The sequence below is a fragment of the Gracilinanus agilis genome, chromosome 2 (assembly GCF_016433145.1).
Source record: "Gracilinanus agilis isolate LMUSP501 chromosome 2, AgileGrace, whole genome shotgun sequence".
Taxonomy (NCBI): domain Eukaryota; kingdom Metazoa; phylum Chordata; class Mammalia; order Didelphimorphia; family Didelphidae; genus Gracilinanus; species Gracilinanus agilis.
This window is the reverse complement of record NC_058131.1, coordinates 616,437,185-616,463,802: the sequence shown is the minus strand read 5'-3', so window position 1 is coordinate 616,463,802 and position 26,618 is coordinate 616,437,185. Positions and strand designations below refer to the sequence as shown.

General features: G+C 38.5%; 1 protein-coding gene across 1 annotated transcript in view; it reads right to left on the bottom strand.

The window, feature by feature from the left end:
- SORCS3 (sortilin related VPS10 domain containing receptor 3) overlaps positions 1 to 26,618 on the bottom strand; it is a 690,838-nt gene that overhangs the window by 83,771 nt on the left and 580,449 nt on the right. The window contains exons 12-14 of the mRNA XM_044660176.1: positions 19,383 to 19,459; positions 18,062 to 18,153; positions 6,124 to 6,231 (exon numbers count right to left, since the gene is read on the bottom strand). Coding sequence (XP_044516111.1) covers positions 6,124 to 6,231; positions 18,062 to 18,153; positions 19,383 to 19,459 — 277 coding nt within the window. The remainder of the gene's footprint in view (positions 1 to 6,123; positions 6,232 to 18,061; positions 18,154 to 19,382; positions 19,460 to 26,618) is intronic.

Below are 26,618 nucleotides of genomic sequence, written 5' to 3'. Positions count from 1 at the left end.
GTCAGTCCTCTGACCAGGCAGAGACTCTGGATCGGGGCGGTGAATGGGGGTCATTGTGGGAAGGGGAGATGGGAGAGGAGGGAGGAAGGACCTTAGCATTTGCCCTGATCCTCCGTCCTCCTGACTACCAGGCAGTGACATCTGACCCACGGAAGCACCCTTAGAAACCCTGGACCTTGACAACAATCCTGACGGCTTCATCCTTAGGACCAACGTAGTCCTTCCATCTACTGATGTGTTCTTGTCCTCCTAGATACCATTTCCCCCATTTAGAAGGTGAGCTCATTGAGAGGTCATTCTATTTATCCCCCATGCTTCACACAGTACTGGGCACAAGTAAAGAAATTGGGTTTTTTTTTCATTCATTCACTCATTCATTTATCGTACCTCTTTGGACAGCTGTATACTATATTAGGCTCTTATATAAGAAATGCCTTTGGAGAAGAGAAATTATGGAGTCAAGGAGTTATTATAAAGTTGTTTTGCTCTAACAATGTGGGATTTCTTCCTGTAACTAGATTCCTTAATGTATGTTGGGAAACAGTCTTAGGAATAGTCTTTCCATTACTAGGGTCTAAATGAGTGAAAGAGCATGGAATGTTGCTAAGAGATTTGAACCCTTTTTCAAAATTATGGGAGGCTCAGTGAATTGAGAGTCATATCTAGAGGCAGGTTTAAATCTGGCCTCAGATACTTTCTAGCTTTGTGACCCTGGGCAAGTCACTTAACCCCCATTGCTTAGTCCTTACTGCTCTTCTTCCTTGGATCCAATATACAGTATTGATTCTAAGATGAAAGGTAAGGGTTTTTAATAAAAATTATAGGAAGGGAGCAACTAGGTAGCATAGTAAATAGAGCATCAGGCCTTGAGTCAGGAAGACCCAAGTTCAAATCTGGTCTCAGACACTTTCTAGCTGTGTGTCTAAATAATAGGTCTAAATGGTTACTCAGGGCTAGTAACAGAAGATAACACAGATTTTGGGAAAGCCAACAGAATATAGATGACAGGCTAACAAATACAGTCTAGGCAGAGGTAACAAACACAGGAATGGTTTGGTTTATTAAAGTAAGGAAAGGTAGGAAAGGGAGTTTGAATAAACTTATCTAATATTCATTAACTAACCCTCCCCAACAGATCTACAGTCGTTCCCTCACAGGAAGCCTTCAGAGAGATTGAGCTACACTGGTCCTTTACCAATCTACCTGAAACCCAGCCCCTAATATAAATAAACTCCACTGGCATGTCACTTAACCCTGATTGCCTAGCCCTTGCCACTCTTCTATATTAGAATTGATAATAAATAAGGGTTCAAAAACTTGGATCAATGTGAACATAAGAATAATAACTTGTGTTTTTAGGGTGCTTCAAAGTTTGCAAAGTACTTTGTATAGATTATATTGGTCCAGCTTTACAACAAAGTCATGACGTGAGGAAACAGGCATTTTAATCTCTGTTTTATTGATGCAGAAATTGAAATCTAAGAAAATGAATTGTTTATGGTCACACAGCTAGTGTTGGAGGTAGGATTGAACCCCTGTTTCCTTGACTTTGTGGCCTATATTCTATGAATTCCATACAATGTACAGAACAGGGAAGAAATCTACAGGCCAAAAGGTCACCTTTTTTCAGGATAAAGCAAGGTCATTTCACTGCAAAACTTTTTACTCTAAGTTGGTCTTCTCTGATAATGTCAGTTATGCCTTCTTTCTTTGGAGGCATCCTTCTAAAAGGAGCTAAAAAATCAATGCTACTTCTTAGGAGCTGGAATCTTCTGATTCACTCTCAATTCTTGACTCTATTCTGATCTACACACCACCGCCTGAGAAATCTTCCTAATAGACTGCTATAATAATCATGTCACTCCTCTACTCATAAAGCCTCAATGACTCCCCATTGCCATATACAACTGAAATGACCAACCCTGACATTCCCTTTCCTCCATAGTTTGGCTGTAACTTAATGAATTCTCCAGTCTTATGCCCATGCTATTCCCTTCTGTGCATTGAGTGTACCCAGCCAAATAGGACTAATCTCTTTCCTCCTTTGTTATTTTGCCCTCTCTTGTCCCCATATCTCTCATGCAGAGCTCTGTCCTTGGGACAGACCCCTCCCTTTGTTTCCATCCTTCACTTCCATCAAAACCCATCTTCGATGTTAGGTCCTCTAAGAAGCCTGTCCTACTATCCATGGGCCATCTCTGTCTAAACTTGTCACAGCACTTTGGCTAGGTTTTCTTTGTGATTTTGTTTTGTAACAGAGGCAACATCACATTTACTTATGTACCGTCCACACCACTCATTAATCTTAAGGTTTAATTCTTCATGACAAGGACAATGTCACTTTTTCTTTTTATTTCCAGAACCTAGCAGAGTGAGAATTTAATGACTGTTTAGGTGAAGAGATTACATTGGTCTCTTTAGATGGACACCCATTTTATTCCTCATAGGAATGATTTTGATTTGTACTGCTAGAATATACTTGAGGGCATCCTATTCTTCTTAGTCTGAATCCCTTGTGGAATCCTTGAACATATGAACTTACCTCTTTTTTCCTCTGAACACTTAATTCCACTCTCCTGAAATCTAGTGTATAAATCACACTCTGCTTGGTTTTTCTCCTTTTGTTATTTTAAAATAATCACCTAACGTAAACCCTACACCTTCTTGTAAAGTTTCATTCTCACCTAGTTTAGGAATGATTCCCTTCTTTTTGTTCCATGACAGCAGTTCCTTTTACTGCCTCCTCTATGTTTTGAAAAATAAGATTATTATCTAGGCAAGTCAATAATTTTTAAATGACCTGTTTTTAGCAGAGATAAAATTCAAACAGATGTGTGTACAGTCAAAATCCTCTTCCATATCAAGTCTCCATGTAAGATTTGTGAACCATTTTTGGACCTCATCATGCACTCCCTGCTTCTGACTGGGCTGTCTTTAGTGCATGGCAACCACAATTTTGCTGTGTTTCTTCCTCTCTTGATCCTAAGTCAAATGTCTCTCATGATGTTTTTCTTCCATGTCATTCGAGGTTATCCTCAGACAAGTATATGTAGCATAATGAGAATACACTGTTCCTTTGTGAATAAGGTATAATGTTATATTGCTATGTTCTACTTATGAATCACTTAGAGTCAAGTCTGGAGGTCAATTTTATTTCCTTTCTTAAAGGCATTTAGTTCTCTTTATTATTCATTTCTGTGCATTTATCTGAGTCAATGAGTATTACTATTTTTCCTCTTTATAGATAACATTGCTTGTAAATTACTGGGCATTTCCACTCCTTTACTTTCACATTATATATAATCCATATGCATCATACATCAAACATAATCCAATACTACTGGGTTTAACAAAAAGTATACAGAGGCAGGCTTTCTCCATTCCCATCCATTGTCAGTATAAAATCTTCTTTAACATATCTTCAATCTATAGGAGAAAACATCCACTACATTTGTAATTAGGAGAAACTTTATTAAATGTCTTTATTTTAGAGAAGACTGAGTCCCAGAGAGTTAAAGTGAACTTCCCAAGGACACATGAGTAGTAAATAGAACAGAGATCCAAGCCCAAGTCCTCTAATCCCAAAGAGAGTTCATCTATCCCACATTAAATGTCTCTTCCTGGAACTTGTTAACATTTTACTCAGATACGCTCCATCCCTGGCCCAGAGTCTGTTATTCTAATATCTTGAGCCTTATCCAGAAATTCATTTCCCATTTTCTAATACTATCTTCTCAATCAGCTGTTTACTTTCCTTAGCTAATTAAGTAGAAGTAGTTGTGAAAAGCTTACCTGTGCCTGCTAAGGTTTTCAGTTTTTTAGCTAAGAATTCAAAATACCTAAATATGTTGTCTTCTGACATCCACACAAGTTGTAAGTGATGTTGTAAGTGTTATGAGGCTTTCCACCACATTTCAATTTTACATAGGGCCAGCCCTCAGCAGGGAGCTAAGAAATCTTAATGACTCATCTCTTCTTTCTGTGAAGAACACTTGTTAGGTGTCCTCTTGCCTAGAAGGAACTTCATTATTACTATATGGAATATGAGAAGGTGTAATCTCCTTAGAGAGTCTAGATCTACCCTCTACTGAAACCATCTTAAAGTCATTCCCCAGTCTCAGTGTTTTCATGATCTTTTTTCCCCCATTCTATCTTCCTGTCAAGTTCTTTCACTTGCCAACATCCCAAAATAGACTAGGATTCTCTTCTGACATTTTCCCCTGTTTATCTCAATGTACAGCTTCCATTCTTTCCAATAATACTTTATACTGATAAGCTGGAGAACAGCAAAGTATCTTCCAAAACTTTCACCTGTCCTTATTAAAAGAAAAAAGCAACACACAAACTCTGTACTTTATATGCCAGTAATTTCTGCTTGGCACTGGAATGAGCATAAGCATAGTACACTCTCTGAAGGTCACTGGAACATTTCCCTTTGCCCTTTTCACTTGCTAAAACTGAAGTCCTTCAGTTATCTTTGCTAATTCTTTCTGCTAAATACCATGATAAACCACATGTGTGCCATGCCTATTCTCTTCATGGAGGCTCCTAAAAAAAGCATTTTATATCAACCCATCCCATTCTTTTACTCTTGATTTCCTCATATATCAGGCCCTAATTGTCCAAGTTTATTCTCCAATTATCTAATTCCAGCTAATACCTTAATGCAATTGTCCTTAATAGCTATCTGAACGAAGGTCTCCTAAAGAAATTCAACTTCTAGTCATTTCTTGCCTTTCCTTTTGTCTCTCCTCAATGTACATTTGTCATTAGAAAGTGATATGAGGGGCAGCTGGGTAGCTCAGTGGATTGAGAACCAGGCCTAGAGACGGGAGATCCTAGGTTCAAATCTGGCCTTAGACACTTCCCAGCTGTGTGACCCTGGGCAAGTCACTTGACCCCCATTGCCTACCCTTACCACTCTTCTGCCTTGGAGCCAATACACAGTATTGACACCAAGACAGAAGGTAAGGGTTTAAATGGAAAAAAAAAAAGTGATATGGGATGTCCCAAAAGTTTTATTACATTTGAAATGGAAAACCTTAACTACTATACTCTAACAGTTCAAAATTATAGTCTTTTGGGACATTGTATAAGATCTTGCTTCTTCATGATGCCATTGTTGTCCCATATGATTAATTATATAGTCTAGTTACCTGAAAGTTATCAACTCTAGCATAGGCTTTCCCCCTCCAACACAGGTGAACAACTTCCAAAGAATATGAATACACAGCAAAATATTTAATTTAATGCCAAATCACAAATGTAAAACTTTAAGGAACTCCAGGGGCTAACTAATCCATCTCTCTTCCCCAGGCCCCAAATTTTACAGATAAGGAAACTGAGTCCCAGAGATTTCCCCAAGGTTACATAGGCAGCAAGTCAAAAAACAAGGATTCTAAAATAGATTTTCTGACTCTGAATCTAATATGCCTCCCCAAGTTACATGGAATTTCATTAGAAATAATGAAATATCTGAAAAACCAGATGACACCTCAATATTTTGCAGGCCAGATTACTTAGCTTGCTCTCAAGAAAAACTTGGTTCAAGCCCTGCTTTGGAGACTATGTGACTCTGGGCAAGTCATTTAATTTTGCTAAATCTCAGGTTTTTCATCTGGAAAATGAGGAAGTCATACTCAATGGTCCCTGATATTTGTTTCAGCTGTAAATTTATGAGTGTATGCTCTTTATCTGACAGAAGTATAAGAGGTTGGACTGATTCAATAGATCTTGTGTATAGTAAGGAAATTTAAAAATCCTTGATTTCAGCTTGTTTCTGTCATATAGTTTGCATTACAACTAATACAAGGGGGAAAAAAAGAATCCAGTTATCTAAGCTTTATGGGCCTTTGTTGAACTGAAATGCGTTAGATAAAATGGGAATTTACCACAATGCCTGATATTTAATTCTTTCTTTAATTTCCTCAAAATGCTTTCCTTTGGTCCTCAATATAGCCCAACGAGGCAAACATAGCAGCTGTTATTACTCCATTTTTATGGATGGGGGATTGAGGTCTGAAAAAATATTGAGAACTGAGGTCACAGAGCAAGTCAGTGACCAGATAGGGGTTAAAACTCAGGTTGTCTAGGTTTCTGCTGCAAACCATCAGCAGTACTCACGTCATTATCTGTGATTCCACACCTGGATCCACCAGAGACCCATCCACGAAGAGTGGAGCCGAAGTAAAACCATACTTGTCCCAGGAGCTCCCCTCATCGAAACTCACCCTGGGTTGGAAACAAACACATGAGGGAGACAACTGAAAATCAAGCCATGTGGTTCTGTCATCATTTCACAGATTATTAAATTCCCTTCTACATCCTGTGCTCTGGCACTGTGGATTATCAGCAGGCATTAATCTTTTCTATCTTCCCATATTATTGTGAGATTTGATCAAAAAATGTACTTCCTGGCTCAGGCAAGGACTGTCTGAATGGTGAAAGCATCGAAACATATTAGAATTCAAATGCTGAACCAGAGAAAGTGGCTGGTGGACAAAGCATCATGTCCCATGCATCCAGACTGAAACCAGAGCTTCAATTTGCACTAGAATCAATCCAAGCCTCCATGTTTCTGACACAGATAAATTGAGTAGTGCTGAATATACCCTATGGGAAGGGATATGTGTCTTTCAGAGGAAATCTTAAAAAAAAAAAAAAAGCAATTTTCTATTTGCTCTGAATGGGTTTTAAGGTTGCCTCCTACACATACGAAGGCATATACTCTTGGCCCGGCATCAGAACTTTATTGTACTTTGGAGAATAAGCAATGAGTGATAATATAAAAAGGAGAGACTAGTCAATTATAAGTTTAAACAGCCCCTCTTTCTAGCTTCCTTTTCTTATTCAAAGGTACCCAGCTTCAGCCCCATTTAACCAGAGCAATTACTAGATCCTTCCAGGAGACCTTTCTCAAGCTACAAATGCATTTATTTCCCCAAACTTGATTCCCCCTACATTGGTGTCCTATCCATGGGAGTCCCCCACCCCATTTTATTCTATGTGTTCAATCTGTTCACTTCCTTTTGTCTTTCTTTTTCATCAAGATCCACCTTACCCCTTATTCCTTTTTCTGAAATCACATAAAAATAACATTGCGCTATTCATTCTGCTCTGGTAGCCAGTGTACTACAGAGAGTATTCCTGTGCTTTGAGCGTCCTGAGAACTGTCTGCAAATGGAGAGCAAACAGCCTTCCATAAAAGTTTATTGGTTCCTAAATTATCTGTTTCTGTCTTGATTTCTAAGGAATTGGTCATTTCAGCCCTTTCCTTAATAGGTGCCTGTACTGTAAGGGCTGAAAAGTAATCCCAGGCAACTGAAAGAGACAGGGGAAATTCGATTCCTTTTCTGGGCAAATGTGTTTCTCATTTCAGAAATGAACTGAAAGGCCTTGGTCTTGGAGGAGGATGCCTTTCCTTCTATATTTTCAGTAGTTTGGTGGTTTTACAGTGGAGTCCGATTCTTCATGATCCCATTTGGGGTTTTCTTAGCAAAAGTACTGGAGTGGCTTGCCATTTCCTTCTCCAGCTCATTTCATAGATAAAGAAACTGAGGCAAACAGGGTTAAGTAACTTGCCCAGGGTCACCCAGCTAGGAAGTGTCTGAGGTTAGATTTCAACTCAGGAAGATGAATCATTCTGACTCCAGGCACTGTGCCAACTAGCTACTTCTTCCTCCAATATGCAGCATTGATTGCACCCCTTAGAATGATCATTAAAAAATGACAGCAAAGGGACAACTTGGGTGACTTGGTTGACAAGAGAGTCATGCCTGGAATCAGGAGGTCCTAGGTTCACTTGGGCCTCAGATACTTCCTAGCTGTGTGACCCTGGACAAGTCACTTAACCCCAATTGCCTCGCCCTGACCACACTACTGCCTCAGAACCAATATTTAGTGTCAACCCTAAGACAAGGTTAAGTGTTTAAAAAAAAAAAAGGGATGGGAGGAAGAGAGTTCTTTATTTCAATGTATGCCATAGCCAGCAGCTATTTATTTCCATCCACAAGAATCATAGGGCCAGGTAGCATTAGCCTCTTCACCTTCCAAATCAAGAGTGATGAGTTTATGAGGGCAAAGTGATTTTTACCAAAATTCACTCTCTTAGACAGAAACTACTTGGGGTGCATATATGTCTCTCTCTTCCAAGCCTTGATCTCATTGCTTTCTTATGACCTGTATTCCTCAGGTGAATGTTTCATATTAAGAAAGCATATTTACAAACCCATCAGATCTCCATCTTGGTTGGGAAGCACCATTTGACCTCTGATGGAAGAAATTTCTAAAATGAAGGCATCCATGAAAAAAATATCTGCAAAGGAACTCACCTGAAAATTAAGGCCCCATATATGTAAGCTCTTCGACACCATGATTTGATACTGGTGAGTAAATGTTCTATAAAACTTGTTATATTAAAATTCTGATGAACAATTGTTATCAATTTTTCATTTTCAAGTCAACAAGACATATTGAATGGCGTCACACAAGGACCAGCTTTAGGGTATGCTCTATTCAATATAAAGAAAATCTAAATGAAGGAATTGAGAATATGTTCATCAAATCTACAAGCTGAACTAGATGAGAGGGATTTTCTGATACTCTAGTGACAGAAATAAAATTCAAAATGACCTCCCTGGATCTGCAAGATAGTCAATGAGATCAGGATGAAATCCAATAAGGTAGATCTCATACTAATTAAAACAAAAAGCAAAAACAAAAAAACAAAAAACTACTAAGCTTAAGAATACAGGATAAAGGGAAATAGATTAGCCATTAATGTAAAAAACTAAAGAAGGATTAGGGTCACGTTCAACTACAAGTTTACAATGAGCCAGAAATGCTCCTATGGGGAAAAAAGCAAGCCACTGTGGAATTGGGGAAGGTGAAAGTGTGGTATGCAAAGGTGAACAAGTTATGGTCTGCATTAGAGAAATAGGCCTACTTTTAAGAAATATAGAAAACTGATAATGATAATGAAAGAGAGGAAAACAGATCCTACCATAAAGAATTATTTGAATTTAGGTTATTTGTCCTGAGGAAGAGTGAGTTACAGAGAGAATTAATTAAGTATAAGATGAAGATGTTAAGTATTTGTTCTTACTGCCTGTGAAAGATCAATCAAGAGGAAATGGATTTTAATTAAAGCAAAAGAGGCTGTAGTTGAACATACAGAAGGGTATGTGAAAGGTGAAAGATTAGAGATGAACAGAACTTAGAATGGGTGATTAAGAGAGGCTGTAATGTTTTCACCCTTTAAAATCTTTAAATATATGATTACATGTCCTGTATAGTTTAGATGGTCATCAACTTGAGGACATGGAGCTAGATAATTTTATCTCTTGAGGTCCCTTCTAACTCCAAGATTCTATAATTTTGCATTCAAAATTAAAGGCTTTGTGGACAGCGCCTTTCAAAGGATAATTGAGAAAATAAAGAAGCATTTAGAAGGGGCAACCAGCAAAGGGAAACAGAAACCAGAGAATATGAGGCAAGGTTGAATGAGCTGGTACTCTTTAGTCTGGAGGACGGAAGATGATTTTTGTCTTCTGCTAGCTGAATGCAGTAGAACTAGGGCAAATGGGCAGAATTTATAAGCATGCAAATTTCAGTACAATGAAGATTGTTCTTATAATTGAACCAGTCATTTTGAGCTAGTAGTGATGTCTCTACAACTAGAAATATTTAAACTAAAATTTGTTGACCATTTGCCAGTGATATTACAGAGAACTAAGCAGGAGGTTGGCCTAAAATGATTTCTAAAGTCCTATCTTGCTGTAAGATTCTACAGTTTCATATTATTATACTTTTTACCAAAGCAAAACAAACAGAATGAAAATCATAAGACTTCTCAACCCTTCAGAACATTGAAGAAAATCATAGCTTGCATCGCCACTAGAGAAAGAGCCTCGTTCACGAAATTATCCTAGTTTGGGACAAAGGGTGAAATCTGTCATCCAGGTTGTCTCTTTAACCACTGTGTGGAGATGGCATACTTGGAATTTTCCCACGTAAGTCCAGATCTCAGCAAAAGCGCTGCATTTCTGGGCACCATTATTTCTATGCTAATGCCACCTCCCATCAAAGCTCTAGTGTTTCTGGCCATTTTGGGATCAACACAGGCACATGAAGGGTCAGGAGATATTTTCATCTCCACCTCCAGAAGCATTCAGTTGAAAGAAGACACTGACAGCTCATCATGGCTAAACAAACAGCCCCTGATCCTCCTGTCGATTAGGCACACAGTCTGCAGTCATTCTTCATTGGAGCGCAGCGCTCCATGGGGCTATATTGTGTTTTTCACAGTAATGCTTTTAAAATACAAAGGTAAAACTTGATGGAGGCTCACCTGCCTGCAACAAGCTCTTAGGTTCCAATATCTATTTATCTAAATTCAGGTATTTACAAATGGACTGAATTGAGGGTCTACCATTTTGGCTTCATGCATATCTTTCTACCTATGCTTTCAATTTGTGGGGAAGAACACCCCTTATTAGGCTAGCTTTAGCTCCCTCAGCTTTTCAATTATAAACTGCTATTTTCTTCTGAAGACAACTTGGTTATTATCTAAATCTGAGAACTGCTGCAGTTCAAATGTATGTGCACAGGCTGAGAGAAGGGTGGCACTTTTTTTCCTCCTACACTCACACTTACATGTATCACTCCTAAAAACCCCCTAATGTCAAGTCTACTAGCCAAAGCAAGGAGGAACAATTAGCAAGTTAATTAATCTCTCTTTACATGACAAATAATCGCATTACCTAGAGGGGTCTGACTCTATTAGAAGACACTGTTTGCATTATAAAAGTCTAGGAAAGGTATTTTACTCTACTTAGACAAAATTAGTCAAAACTTTAATGGAAAGATTTGTCACTATAACTTATGGCAAGAGTTAAATGCTCTGGAATTGAGGTACAGACACATAGAAGATTATTTAATTTGTTCATTTGATTCTGCTGCACACGGTATCTGCCATTCAACCGTTAATTTGTAATTGCTTTATATAACAATCTGTCCATTCTAAGAAGACATGCTTACGTATGAATAATAATTTTGGGGTCTCTACCCACACTTAGAGAATTCAGGGCCACCCAAAATCAACTACCATATCAATATAGTTTGAAAGAGAATAGGATAACAATTAAAATGCTAGCTACTCTCTGACTTGAGCTGAGAACAAAAAAGAAATCATAAAACCCATGTTATGGGCAGGGTCACTTTTTTGGCCATAGATAAGCTCATGGACCAATTTTTTTTGGAATAATATTTTTAAATGCACAACATAAAATATACAGGATTACAAAGGAAACCAGTTATATTGAAATACAGTCACCAAAATTTTTTTTAAAGAGTTCAAAGGACTTTGGAGAAGTTCAAAGGTTAAAAAACCCTGCATTAGAGGTTCTGAAAATATTGCTTTTATGATTTTTGAAAACTGGAAGAACTAGTTTCCTTTTGGGAAGTTCAAATAAAGCTAATGATCCTTATGGCTTTGAAGGGACACATATGATTAAAGTTTCATAATGCTCTTCACAGGTAGGGGAATTATTTTGCAAACTGCCAGGGTTAAAGATATAAATCATAAATGCTCAGGCATTCAACACAAGGAAGTTTTCCTTTCCCCTAAAAAGCAACATATATGAGATATTAGATCCAGAGCCAGATGAGACCCGTAGAGGTTATCTCAGCTAATCCTTTCACTTTACAGATAAGGGAACTGAGGTAGACTCAGAGGTAGTCTTACATGTACATTAGAGAGATATAAAACAATGTGCTATAAAGTCTAAGAAGTAGCACAGGGACTAGAGTCAGGTAGACTCATCTTCTTGAGTTCAAATCTGACCTTAGATACTTACTGGCTATGTAACCCTGGGCAAGTCACTTAATCCTATTTGCCTCAGTTTCCTTACCTGTAAAAATGAGCTGGAGAAGGAAATGGTGAAGCACCTCATTATCTTTGCCAAGACAACCCCAAATGGGGTCACAAAGAGTCACACACAACTGAAACAACAGAACAGGTTGTCTGTGGGAGAGCTCTAATGTAAATCTGTATTGCATGGCTCCTTTCCATTCTACCCCATGGATTCCCAATAGATGACACCACTCCCAAAGCCCTCCACTCAATGTGCTGTTTACTGAACAGGGTTAAATAGAACCGACTTTCACTCTTTCCCCTGAGAAGCAACACCTTCATTCCTCTTCAACCCACTGACCTTTCTGTAGGAGACACCAAATCAGCCAAGCAGATTTGTGCTCCTTCTCCCAGCAGAGAGAAGAAGCAAGTGCCTGTGAAGGTAACGTTGAGTTTATGGTAAATGCCTTCTCCATCTCCCCCACTATTTGGGCCCTAAGGCCTCTAAGGGGGAGCTATTTCCATCCCAAACCTAAATGCCTGGTTTTTCTGCTCTGTTTCCATTGCTATCCTACATAAGCACAAGTCCTTAGACATCAGGGATTTCAAACCATGGAGGCCCAGATACCACCTTCTTTTGCAGCTACTACTCACTACCTTTTCTAAGAATAAAAGTATTCAGGACCCAAATGGCTCTGATGAAGGCACAAGTCTTTAGCAGCAGCAGAAGCAGCAGCAGGATGTAAAGACAATCCTCTCTTTTCTGCACAGCACAGTAAAACAAATTTTAGTTTCTTGGATGCTGTACTGCTTAACAAAATTCCAGGCTCCATTCAGTCCGGTCCATTAGCTGATTGTTTTCTTTGGAAACTGTAAAAACTGAGGGGTCTCCTATATAACATTTTCAGCATACCGACACCCTCTCCTCCTCAGTGTAAGTAGTAAATGTATCCTCCCTGCTTCAATACACACAAACACACACACACACGTTTCACATAGAAGGAACACCATCATAGATTGCCTAATAATTAAAGAACATATCCAAAGCAATATTTTAACTTATTTTTCATTTTAATAATTTTTAAAAATTAAATTAAATTGTTCATTTGTTTATTTGGGAATGGGAAGGGTTTCTAAGGCAATCCAGAAAACCATTTTGATAATATCATAAGATTATGAATTTTTAGTTAGAACGGATTTCAGAAGTCTACTACACTCAGTGTACAGATGGAGAGGCCTGGGGAGATTTGTGACTTGTCTAGTTATCACAATGAAAGTAAGCATCAGAGCTAGGATTTGAACTCAATTCCTCTGAATCCTAAGCTGGCGTTCTTTCCAGTGCCTTCACTTCCTCTGCTAAAAAATCTCTGTCTTCTTGTATCTTAGTGGCTAATGTTAATATTCCTTAGCATTTGTGCTATACTAGGTCTTCTGCATATTAGACATTTGGGAAAAAAAAAGTCTGAATTTCTACCCATAATTCCTGCTATTCCCTGACACGCAAAACTCATCATCCTCTGAACACATATATGCACTATCCAATTGAATCCAAATCAATTAGAATGTCTGATATGCCTTCTTATTGCATTATATAACACATGGGGAATATAACACAAAATGAACACAGTATGAACACAGTCCTTCACCTCAAGAAGCTTACAAACTATGGTGGGGATACAACATGTAATCAAATAAATATATGTATGAGGAGGAGAAAAATGGGCTGAACACGTAAGAGGATCCAGAAAGATTTCCCATGGGAGATGGTGGTTGATCTAAGCCTTGAAGGAAACTAAAGATTTGAAGAGGGAAAGGTGAAAAGGGAATATATTCCAATCACTGGTAACAGCTTTTGCAGAGACTTGAAGGAAGGAGATGGAGCCCTGATGTGAGGGAACCAGAAAATGGGCCATTTTGAATGGAATAAAAGGGAGTCATTTGCAATAAGCCTGGAACAATAGACTGGAGTCCTATTGTAAAGGGCTCTAAAAGTCAATCTGATAAGTTTTTATGTCACCTAGGTGATGGGGTGGATAGGGTGCTAGCCTTGGAATTAGAAAGATTTGAGTTCAAACTCTGCTTCTGACATTTACTAGGTGTGTGACTATCCGTAAATCACTTCTTAGCCTTAGTTCCCTCACCTGTAAAAATAAGAACAAAACCTATTTCACAGGGTTGTTGTGAAGATAATATATGTTGTGAGATGATATATGCAAAGCACTTTGTAAACCCTAAAGTGCTATTACTAACAAGTTGATAATATTGTTTCTGTTGCTTATAATTATATTCTAGAGGTGATAGGGAGTGACTAAAGTTTTGAGAAGGGGAAGAACATGACCCACGTTGATCTGTCTTGGCAACCTTACGGAAGATAGATTGGAGAAGAGACAAAGAGTCTCTGCTCCTTCACTCCTGCTATTTCTTTTGCACAGAAAACCCCATTCACCCCTCTCTATCTATGGAAACCTTTCCATCTTTCCAGGCTCACTAAACTTAGCAGCCTTCCCTGATCATCCAAGCCAGAAGTGCCAGGAACTCAAGTAAGTACTCATGAGGTACTCACCTACTGTCTTGTTCTTGCTGAACCATTTCTTCAACTAAAGTGAAAGTGCCTGGGGGCCAACAACCTTCTTATGCTTCCCTGTGTTCCCCATAACATTGAATACAGAGCGAGAGAAGTTGGAAGACATTCTTTAGAGGGGCTTCCAGTTCCACTATCTCCATATTCAACTGATCTCACACTTCATAGGGGATTTGTATTCCCTAAAAGTCAGAGGTTTTTTAATACTCAAATAAGACTAGTCAAAAAGAACACTTCATCCTGGAGTTGCCTTAGCACCTTTATGACTAATGACCAAGGGCACTGAAAGCATCCCTCATTTATTTTCCCTCACATCCTCCCTAGGAAGTCGGCTACTAATGCTAATGATTATCCCACTTGACATGGCAAAGCTGGGCGAGTAAATGATTTTCCAAGGCGACTGAGCAATTAGGTTGAAGAACTGAGGTGTTGGGATCTTGCCTGGCTGCTTGTCTTCCTTCCTTCTTCCCTGCTATCAGAATATATAATGTTTCCCTGAGATATCTCTATCCAAAAAGCATCCCAGGATCTTACTATAATTGTTGCTGTTATTTAATACAGAGTCCTTCAAAACCTGCCTCAAGAAGGCTTCTTTAACTGACCCTACCCTTTGCCTACTACATACCTAACTGTTTCGAAAGCATAGGAGGAAGACTCAGGGGCCATTTCATCTAACCCACATCTGGAAAATAATGGCCTTTTCTAAAGACCTGGTAAATAGTCTTCTGGCTGACAATAGAGGACCTCTACTGTGGTTATCCACTTCCACTTTTGCAGAGTTCTAATTGTAATTTTTTTTTTATATTAAGCTTGAATTTTCCTCTTTACAGTCTGTGTCCAGTGTTCTTGATTCTGGCCTCTGAAGCCGAGCAGAACAAGCCTAATCCTTCCTCTAACATTTAAAGACAATTTCCACATCACCTAAAGCAGGGGATGGCAACCTTTTTCGCTGTGAGAACCACAAACGCCACATTTTTTAAAATGTAATTTTGTGAGAGCCGTACAGTGCTCATAGTGCGTGCTCCTGTAACAGTACCTGAAAAAAAATTGACTTTATGGCTCCTGCAGAAAGAGCCATATCTGGCCCTCAAAAGAGTCAGATATGGCTCGAGAGCCATATGTTGCTGACTCCTGACCTAAAGCCTTCTCTTCCAGAGGCTAAACATCTGTTCCTTCAGGTGATGCTCAAAAGGCATGGTTTAATGCCCTTCCCCTAGGTGGATGTCCTCCTCTAAACACTCTCTGCTTATTGATGTTGTTCCTAAAATGCAGCACCCAGAACTGAATAGAATACACCAGATTTAGTTTGAAAATAGCAGCGTACAAAACTATCACTTTCTTATTTCTGGAGGTTATACCCCAGAGTCAAGGTATAAATTTAGAAGGCATTCATGGCATCGTCCTTTGTCAACACTGAAACAACAGGAGTCCTCACTTAGTAAGTATTATCAAGGGGCATCTGGTGGTTGAGTGGATAGAGAGGCAGTCCTGGAGATGGGAAGCCTTGCAATCAAATATGACCTCAGACATTTCCTAGCTGTGTGATCCTGGGCAAGTCACTTAACCCCAATTTCTTCTCTCATACAACTCTTCTGCCTTGGAACCAACACTTAGTATCAATTCTAAGACAGAAGGTAAGGGTTTATACAGAAAAAAAGATAATCAGTTAAAATAGAAAGCTAACTCCACAGCCATAGAAGGAACAGACGGAGTCCAAATGCATATTGAAACATACCATTCTTCACTTCCTTTCCTCCATGAATTTTTCTCTAGTATAAGCAATACGTGTCTTGTTTCACAACATGATGAACATGGAAATATGTACTGCAAAATAACATATGTATGACCTATGTATCATATTACCTGCCTTCTTGGGGAGAGGGGAAAGGTGAGGGAGAGGGAGAGAACAGGAATAGCAAAATGTCAGAAAATTAGTATTAAAATCATATTGACATGTAATATGGAAAAATAAAAAATAATTAACAAATAAACTAAAAGTGGAAGTTAACATGCCAGTTGGATGAATTTCTCTCCTCCCACCCCAATCCTGTTCTCTTCTTCCGCCCCAAATCAGTTGAGGTTTCTTCACATCACTTGCCCTGGCGATTTTCCATGGCTACAAAATTTTCTAGTTATAGTTCTGGCTATGTCCCTCTTATTGCAATCTAAAATCAAAGCAGCTTCCTTGAATTCTTTTTTACTCTTAATTCATATTAAGCTTGTAGTCCATTAAACACCATAAAACTTTTTTTCAGACAAACTGTTATCTATCTGTGCCTCTCCACACTGTTCTTTTGAAGTCAATTTTTTGAACCTAATAGTAAGTGGATTTATTATCATTCTATTTCATCATATTAGATAAAACCAAATGGTCTATTCTATCAAAATCTCTTAAAATCCTGGCTCTATCATCTAGTGAATTGGCTATCCTGCTTCTCTTTGTACATTTGAATATTTGTCAAAATCCCCATGTATGCCCTTACCCAAGTCACAAACAAAAATATTAAATAATGATTACATTGAGGCAGCTTTTAGTGCAGTGATCAGAGGGCTAGTCCTAATGTCATTTCCTGAGTTCAAATGCAGCCTCTGACACTTACTACTTGTGTAACTCTAGGTAACCTCTGTTTGCCTCAGATTCAGATTCCTCCCATGTAAAATAGCACATGCCTTACAGGGTTATTGTGAGGATCAGGTGCCTGGCACATAGTAAGTCCTTTAACAATGCTTATTTCCTTTCTTCTTCTCTCCCCACCCTACCCTCCAATAGGGCTATGCACAAGATTTCTGAGACACCTATTATGCTTTGCAACATGACATCAAATCATTGCTAGTTAACTCTCTGGGGTCCAACAATTCAACTAATTCTGTTTCCATTTAATTGTACTATTAGTGAATCTCTCTCTCTCTCTCTCTCTCTCTCTCTCTCTCTCTCTCTCTCTCTCTCTCTCTCTCCCTCTCTCTTTCTCTCTCTCTCTTTCATTCACAAGAAAAAGAGGTTTTGTGAAAAATCTAAGTCGAATTATATCTATTTTTATTAATTGCTATCTTTACTAATAATTTTAATTACATATTCTAGAATTGCACCAGGAAGGAATATCAAGTTCCTTTGTCTATAGTTTATAAATTTCATTTTCTTCCTTTTGGGTGGGGAGTGTATGGTGGTAGAGAATCAGGACTGAACTTATCTTTTCTAATTTTTCAGTACCTCTCCTATTCTTCATGATGTTTCAAAGATCCCTGGCAATGGCTGGGCTAACATAGTACCTGAGGATAGTGTTAATCAGGTGATATAAACTCATTCAAGGATGATAAGTGCTCTTGTATTGTCTCTTACTGTCATTTAAGAACACGGAATGATGACATTTGAAACACTAACTTTTATTTTCTATTTGCTACACGTAATCTAGCGTAATGTCCCCACCAGAATAAAAACTTCCCACAGGTGGTTATAAGGTTTTTTCTTTATTGTATCTCTTCCCACAATCCAATTTTTAGGGAGTAGACACACATGTGAAGTAGCACCCCAAAACCCACTTCTAACTATGTGTATGAAATGGTATTTATTGAATAGCCCAAACCAACTCTCCTAGAAAACCCTCTCCACTGGGGTATTGATCTTTCCTTACCACAAATGCCTGATGGGCATAGATGTGTGCTTCATGGCCACAAGAGCTCCTCCCCAGTCCAAGAACCAAATGTTATACTCTTCATCAAAGATCTGAAAACAAAAATCAGGTAAAAGGAGAGGGGGAAAAGAATAATGAAGAGAGTTAGAAAGGTTCAGCCAATGTGAGCACTCAACAAATTCACTCAGAAGTATCTGACTTTGGCGAGGCTTTTCAGTCACAAGAAGATTCCATCTAGGCTTTCTATAAAGTATAACTTGGTGATTTCTCCAAGTTTTCTTCCTCCAGGCAGCATCCCTTTCTTTGATCTAATCTACACTGATGATTACTATGATCAGGCAAGAACAGATTGGAGTATTTCCTTTATGCAGAATTAACAATTCTCTGTCTCACATTGTCACCTATTTTCTGATACTTGTGTCCTATCTCCCTATTTTTACTGTAACATTATTTATTTCTTAATAACAAATATCACATTTCAGTACTCCTCACAGCACCTAGAACAAGGTCTTACATATAGCATATGCTCATCAAAAGCGTGTTGACAATGCTTTACTCTCCATCCCCCAAAATAAACTGATCTAGAAGGGTATACTTGTTCAGTTGTTTCGGTCTGAAATGTGATCCCATTGTAGTTTTCTTGGCAAATGACGCTGGAGTGGTTTGCCACTTCCTTCTCCAGCTCATTTTAGAGATGAAGAAGCCTAAGGCAAATAGGATTTAGTGACTTGCCCAGGATCACACAGCTAGTAAGTGTCTGGGGCAGGATTTGAATTAAGTAAAATGAGTCTTCCTGACTCCAGCATGGCACTCTGTCCACTATACCATCTAGCTGCCTTTAAGGATTTCAAATTGCTATTGTCTAATACCACTAATTAATGGAAAACACACACCTATATATGGGTCTTTGGACAAATTATTCAGATGCTCTAAAATCACTCTAAGACTCTGGTTATACACACCAGAATAACTCTAGAATCAAAGAGAATTAGATCTTAAAGTGATCTTATGAGTTCATTTAATCTAAATGTTTCATTTACAGAGGAAGAAATTGAAGCTAGAAAAAGTGACTTCTTTAAAGCTTCAGAAGTGGATGGGGCAGATCTATGTCTAGAACCTATGTCTTCTGATATACTTCCAGGCACACTAGCCCTTACGATCAGTTTGCTTAGTTTTTATGCCTAATTGACCCAAAGAAGCTAATGTTTGGGTATTGTGTGGCCATCAACCAAGATTCCTAAGTCATCTGAAAACCTGTAGCCAAGGGTTGTAATTACGGACAGAAATAGACATGCCTCCCCTCTGCCCTTCCCCAAGTTACCTGTCTCCAGGTATTTCCCCCATCAGAGGAGACAAACATGCCAACTTCCGTGTATGAGAGTTCTGTGCCGACATTGCCTGGAATAAATCATTTGAGAAGCATGAGACAACACTGAGAGCAAATTGGTTTGTAGAGAGCGATTTGCTGAATGGCTTTTGTTTGGTTTTGATTTTTCTATCTCAGAAACACATAGTACATGGCAGAAAAGAAACTTAGGAAGGAAAAAAGGCTCCAATAAAAAAGTCTGGAAAATGTCACATTACTCCCAGACTTGGAGTTTCTGGGTTGTAAATGGAGAACTTGCACATTTTTAGCTCCTTTGAATCATAGAATTACAGAATTTTTGAGTAAGTCAGGCTGGTCAATATTAGGCTCTGTGCAGGAATCTTCTCCCTAATCAGTATTCTTTTATCCACTACTGACATATGTCCTCCAAGAGGGACTTCATCACTTAATGAAGCAATTCTTCCACTATGAGATAGCCAGGGAAGAAAGTGCAGAGACAGCCAGGGAAGAAAGTGCAGGCCAATTTGGGGGGTACCAACAAAAGAAGATTAAAATGGCAGGTTCTGCTTCTTTTTGAACTCTTTAAGTTACATTCACACTTTTTAAGAGCTCTATCTCATCAAAGACTAATTTTCCTTACCCACTAAGCATGTATGTACTATTTATTGCAAACCCCATAAAAATTATGAACTCCTTTTATTATACTAGAACCTTATGGCTTCCTACTCCAATCCAATGACCCAAATTCTATATTGTAGAATCACACAGGATCAATTTATTTGCTCCTCTGGTTGAGATTCCTTCCTCTCTTTGAAGACGAGCTCTTTCCCACTGAACTCTTCATTCTCTTCTTTAAGCCAAAGATATTTAAAAATTGTTTTAAATTTAGAATGTTTTCCCATGGTTACATGATTCATGTTCTTTCCCTCTCCCCCAAACACCCATCCCCCATAGCTGACACACAATTCCACTGGGTTTTACATGTATTATTGATTAAGACCTATTTCCATATTATTGATAATTGCACTAAGGTGATTGTTTAGCATCTACATCCCCAATAATATCACCATCAGCCCATGTGTTCAATCAGCTGTTTTTCTTCTACTCCCACAGTTCTTCCTCTGAATGTGAATAGTGTTCTTTCTCATAAGTCCCTCAGCATTGTTCTGGATCCTTGCATTGTTACTAGTAGAGAAGTCCATTATGTTTGATACACACAGTGTATCAGTCTCTGTGTAATGTTTTCCTGGTTCTGCTCCTTTCACTCTGCATCAATTCCTGGAAGTCATTCCAGTTCACATGGAATTCCTCCAGTTCATTATTCCTTTGAGCACAATAGTATTCCATCACCAAGAGATACCACAATTTGTTCAGTCATTCCCCAACTGAAGGATATTCCCTCATTTTTCAATTTTTTGCCACCACAAAAACCAAGGCTATCAATATTTCTATACAAGTCTTTTTCCCTATGATCTCTTTAGGGTATAAAAACAGCAGTGAAACAGCTGGATCAAAGGACAGACAGTCTTTTATAGCCCTTTGGGCATAGTTCCAAATTACCATCCAGAATGGTTGGATTAATTCATAACTCTACCAGCAATGCATTAATGTCCCGATTTTGCCACATCCCCTCCAACATTCACCACTTTCCTTTGCTGTCATGTTACCTAATCTACTAGGTGTGAGTTGGTACCTCAGAGTTGTTTTGATTTGCTTTTCTCTAATTATAAGAGATTTAGAACACTTTTTCATGTATTTGTTGATAGTTTTGATTTCTTTATCTGAAAATTGCCTATTCATGTCCCCTGCCCATTTATCAAATGGGGAATAAGCCACAGATATTTTTTTAAAATATTTTTTAAATAGACTTGTAATTTTACCAGTGTAAGTAGCCCTCAGTGATCAGTTCCCTCTACCATTTCATATCACCATTTGATCTACCACTGATAATCTTAGAGTTACCTGGGACACAAAGAGGTAAAACTGACTTGCCCTGGGTTATAGAACCAATATGTATATGTGAGAGGCAGGACTTCATGACTCTACTTCCTTTCTCATGTGCCCCTTGAACATCTGTAGTCCCTTTATTTCAAAAAACATTTGCTTCAGTTGCTCCTTGGATGGCACAGTTTTGAGTTCCTTCAGTGTCCTATTTTTCATTTCCTGGATAATATTCAAACTGTTAATTTCCTTCTAAAATGTGGCATCCGGAACTTAATATAATAATCCAGATGTGTCCCAACTGGGGTAGAATAAAGTGGGAAATTCTATTTCATTTTCTTAGTGTCTTAAGTTACATTAGCTTTTCAAGCAGCCTGATGACATCAATGACTTTCATTTTCCTTAACTCTCAAAGCATGTGTATCCAACTCTTGAGAGCTCCATGAAAACTCTACTTTATTTTTTGTTCTTAAATAACACATAGGACTCAGAGCAGCCATCTATAGGATGGTTTTTGATCATCCATTCAAAATCTACTTGAGTCATTGGTCTGAAAGAAAAGTGAAAACATCCTTCTTGCTGCTCATTCCTCATGACCTTTCAAATACCCCATTGCCTTCCACCATTTCTGTTTCTAGGAGGTTTGTGTTCTCTACTATCAACCTATTTCCCCAGTGGAGAAAGGGACCAACTACCCGATGTAGTTCAGTTTTGATAGGCAGCATAAAGAGCCTCAGATATGTAGCTACCAAATCTGAGTTTGAATTATAGGACTATCCCGAGCAAGTGATTTAGCTTCTTCCTCTATATAACAGATAATCCACATATTTTCTAACTCACATCACTGTTATAAGAATAAAATAAAATAATGTACATAGAGTCATCTTTAACCATTTCTATCATGTTTGTTGAATGAATGGAATTATTCCTGTCTCTCAAATCCACCATCGATCTGATGTCAATGTGTGGTTATGTGGGTGTGGATGTATGGGTGGAGGGGTTCTGTGTCAGGGGAAAAATACACATGTATACACACATGTGAAAATACATTGCAGTCACTGACATTTTTCTTTAAAAATAGCAGGAAAAGAATGTTAGCTCCTACACATCTGTAGTCTAAATAAGAGTACAATAAAAAGGCAATAATGAAAATGTTAATTGAGCTCCTGACATTTAATGCTCCAAAACGAGAAATTAAAGCCCTGCTACTGCCTGTCAAACTCCCATCAGCATTAGAGAGCACACAACTAGCCAACTTGTTTTGACACTCAAGTTTCCAAAAATAACCCTGGGGTTCTACAAGCTGTGGATCCAGGAAGTGATTGGATAGAGGTTTGGTGAGCGGTTCCAAAGAGTGGGTGTCTGGAGTAAATGATCCCATTCCCCTCACTGGGGATTGGAGAAGACACTACTGAAGAGACTAGAAGCTAGCGATCTTTTTGGGAAAGCTGTCATCTCGTGGAATTATAGAGCGGAAAGGAGCCCTTAGAGATCACTTAGTCTAAGCCATCATTTTGCATATATGCTCATAAGCCCAACCATCCATGAAGAACAGCTCACATTGTTTACATTTTGCTTTACTGACAAGAACTGAAAATGCTACCATTTCCCTTCTACAAGTGAGGAAACTGAGGCTTAAAGATGGAAATAATAATAACATTCATTTCATTCTTTAAGGTTTACAAAGTGTTCTCTATGCATTTTTTTGATCTTTATAACAACCCTTCAAGGTTAAGTGCTATTATTATCCCTATTTCATATAAGAAGAAACTGAGGATCACACAGCTAAGTATCTGAGGTAGGATTCAAACCCAGGTCTTCCTGATTCCAAGTAGAGCTCTTTATCTACTGTACCACCTTTCTTTCTATAAGCAGGCTCTGGTCACTCAACTATTAAGTGTCTGAGGCAGAATTAACTTGCATACAGAATTAATAGCAGATCTAACAATAGAACTCAAGTTGATGGGGCCTTAGAGAATATCCAATTATAAGATCATAGATTTCAAGTCAGAAGGAACCATCAAAGTCATTGAATATAACTCTCATTTTATAGATGAGGAAATTGAAGCCCAAGGAGGTTCAACAACTCGCCCTACGTCCTATAGGTAGGAGGTATTAGAAATGAGATATGAATTTAAGCCCTCTGATTCTAAATCCATAATTCTTTTCATAATACATACTGCCTCCTTCCAAAAGGCAGTTTCTGGCATAGTGTAAGAGGTCATGCTTCCTAGGGAAAGTAGACCTCAAAAGCCATGTAGTACAAGTCCCTCGTTTTATAGGTGAGGAAACTAAGACCTAAAGGAATTAAATGATTTGCCTAAAGATGCAAAGAAAAAAAAAGAGCAGGAATTCAAACTCACATCCTGATTCCAAACCCATTTTCTTTCTATTCCATCAATCTGACTTCTAATAATGTATCTTGACTCCCAGTTCAGTGTGGCATGGTGTAACGATAAGCACACTGGATTGGAACTCAGAAGACCCAGCTGCCATCTTGGTCTCTGATACCCGCTAACTGTATGATAAACAAGTAATTTGTCTCTGTGGTCCTCAGTTTCTTCATTTGAAAATGCAGATGAAACTTGTATTACTTGTCAGGAAATCACATTATAAGCAAGGTGAGCTAATCTTTGTGGATGTTTGGGTGGGCATTGGGGAGATGGCTCTAACCTAATCTCTTATGTGTCTCTACTGGGCCTGATATTCACCATCACAGAAATCAGCACATCTGAAAAGCTTTGCTTTAAATTAAAGGGTCTTTGAGAAGACAGCAGTCAGTTTATCTTATTCTTCCTAGTGATAAGATGTGAGTATTTGGACTTAGGATTTTAGAACTAGGAGAAGCAACCTCCTTATTTTACAAATGAGGAAACTGAGACCCAGAAAGCTTGAAAAAACTTTTCCAACATCACACAGACAAAGCTGGTATTCTGATCTATATCCTCTTCTAAATCCAGGACTCATTCTGCCATAACAGAAGAGATGAAGATGGCTCCATCAATTTCTCTACGCCCTGGCACCTTGCCCTAACTTTTGGCCCATCTTTGCTAGAAATATCTTGTTTGGCTCAGATAAAACTATTTTGGACCCATGTTCTAAATAGGTAAAGTGGCAGAGATGCTAAAGATTGGCCAAAATACCCAGGGACATTAGCAAAGAGAAGCAGATGCATGTATTTCCCTACAGGTATGCATTGTGGAGAAAGAGAGAAGAAAGAAGAGAGTGTCTATGTTCTAAAGGTTAAGTGAAACACTAATGAAGCTTCTTCCCCCAAAGTGACAGTTTTAACATTCCTGCTCTAAATCACACTGTCTTTGGGAGTACTTAGTTGACTGCCTTTATTTTTTCTTCTGGAACTGAGGTATCTAAGATTCTTACAGGAATGGGGATGCTTAAGTTTCACATAAAGAAGTGCCGGAAGCAAACATAAAGAAAGAAAGAGGTGCTAGTTACATAGAGAGGGTGATACTACTGGCTCCCCTGCTGCTGCCTGACATTCCTTTTCTAAGAAGACACAGCCTTTCCCTCTCATCTTTAAGAGTGAAGACAGATAATGTAGAAATCCCTAGGAGATGGCACGTAGGTAGTACCTGAAATTCATATTTGAGTGGACTGACATGGAATAGCCTTGCCTGGGTATAAATTTTGCTGCTAAGGAAAAGGTAAAATGATAAAGAACCCCAAAGTGTATGTGTCTGTGTCTGTGTGTTGGTGGGGTGAGCAGGGGAAGAAATCTGAAGAGATAAAAAATGCAAAAAGAGAGGTCCAGAGACCTTGCTAACACTGCAACCTTGCCACAAGTAAGCCCTGGCAGTATCTGCTAAGAAAGAACTTGGGAGCAGGTAAGGAAGCAAACTCCAATGATTCTAATTCAGGCTTTTAATCCAGCATTTGCAAACCATTTTTTGAATGCAAACAATGTATTCCTCCCAGACTCCCTGTGGCATATCATCAAATCCATTAATCCTAAACCCAAAATACAGAGAAGAAAAAATAACTTTGAGATGTTGATATTCTGGGCTATGTACAGTGCATATTCATGAAAGAGTATGGTTGGTTTTCTTTAAGCAAAGAATGAATTTTATGTTAGTTTAGAATTCATAGGTGAATCACTGAGTCCATATTTTATATACAGTTTCAAAGTAACTTCAGGAGACTGAGGGGAGAGTTATGTGAGGCAGAGTGGGAGAAGGGAGTCATTTCAGGTTTTCATTGCTGAACTTTCTTAGGGTCTCTAGGCTCATGGTTACAAACAGATAACCATATTGGTACATGGCAAATTTGGCTGTCTCCATGGTGAAAATAGAGCTTTAGGTTGCTTTTATTTATTTATTTTTTTGCAAGGCTTGTGATTTTATCAGTTTGTCTTAGGTGGGACTTTTCTACCAGGTAGATCAATAGTTTCTCTGAAACTTAAGAGAGTTTGTCTGGGAAAAATAAGAGCAACAATAGTCCTACAGACAGAGTTGGATGGAATCTTAGAGTTCATATTGTCCATCTCCCTCCTTTTACAGATGAAGAAACTGAGGTGTAGAGATTGTGTATGTAATTTGCTCCATGTCACACAGAGAGGAAGTAGCAGAACTTCAAGATTAGGTCAACTACCTCAGGGCACAGAATTCATTGGTATCCAAACTAGGAACTAATTCTAGGATTTTGATTATCAATACATTATTCTTCTTTTTAAACTCTCATCTTCTGCCTCAGAATTGATACTGAGTATCAGTTCCAAGGCAGAAGAGAAGTTAAAAGCAATCAGAGTTAAGTGATTTGCCCAGGGTCACACACATAGGAATTATATAAGGGCAAATTTGAACCCAGGACATCTCAACTATAGGTGACTCTCTATCTAATGAGCCACCTAGCTGCCCCTGGAGGTCATTATTCTGAAAAGGAAGGAAGGAAGGAAGGAAGGAAGGAAGGAAGGAAGGAAGGAAGGAAGGAAGGAAGGAAGGAAGGAAGGAAGGAAGGAAGGAAGGAAGGAAGGAAGGAAGGAAGGAAAATCACCCCCCCCCCTGGAAATCAAGTTTCTAACATTTGGATATGTTGTCCTAGGTTGGGTCAGATTACTTCATGCTAGCCCAAAGATCCTCCCAGGGATCCCCAAGAGAAGTGTTAATTATTGGTAGCATTTGACTGAAAGAGCGCTTGTCTCAGTCACAACTAGGTTCACGTTTCTAATCTGTTAGCCTCTTTGCCACCCTGAGACTAAGTTTTGGTGTTTTTTTTAATGTATTTAAAATGCTCTCATTATGAGGTTTAAATGATAATGTTTATAAAATTATT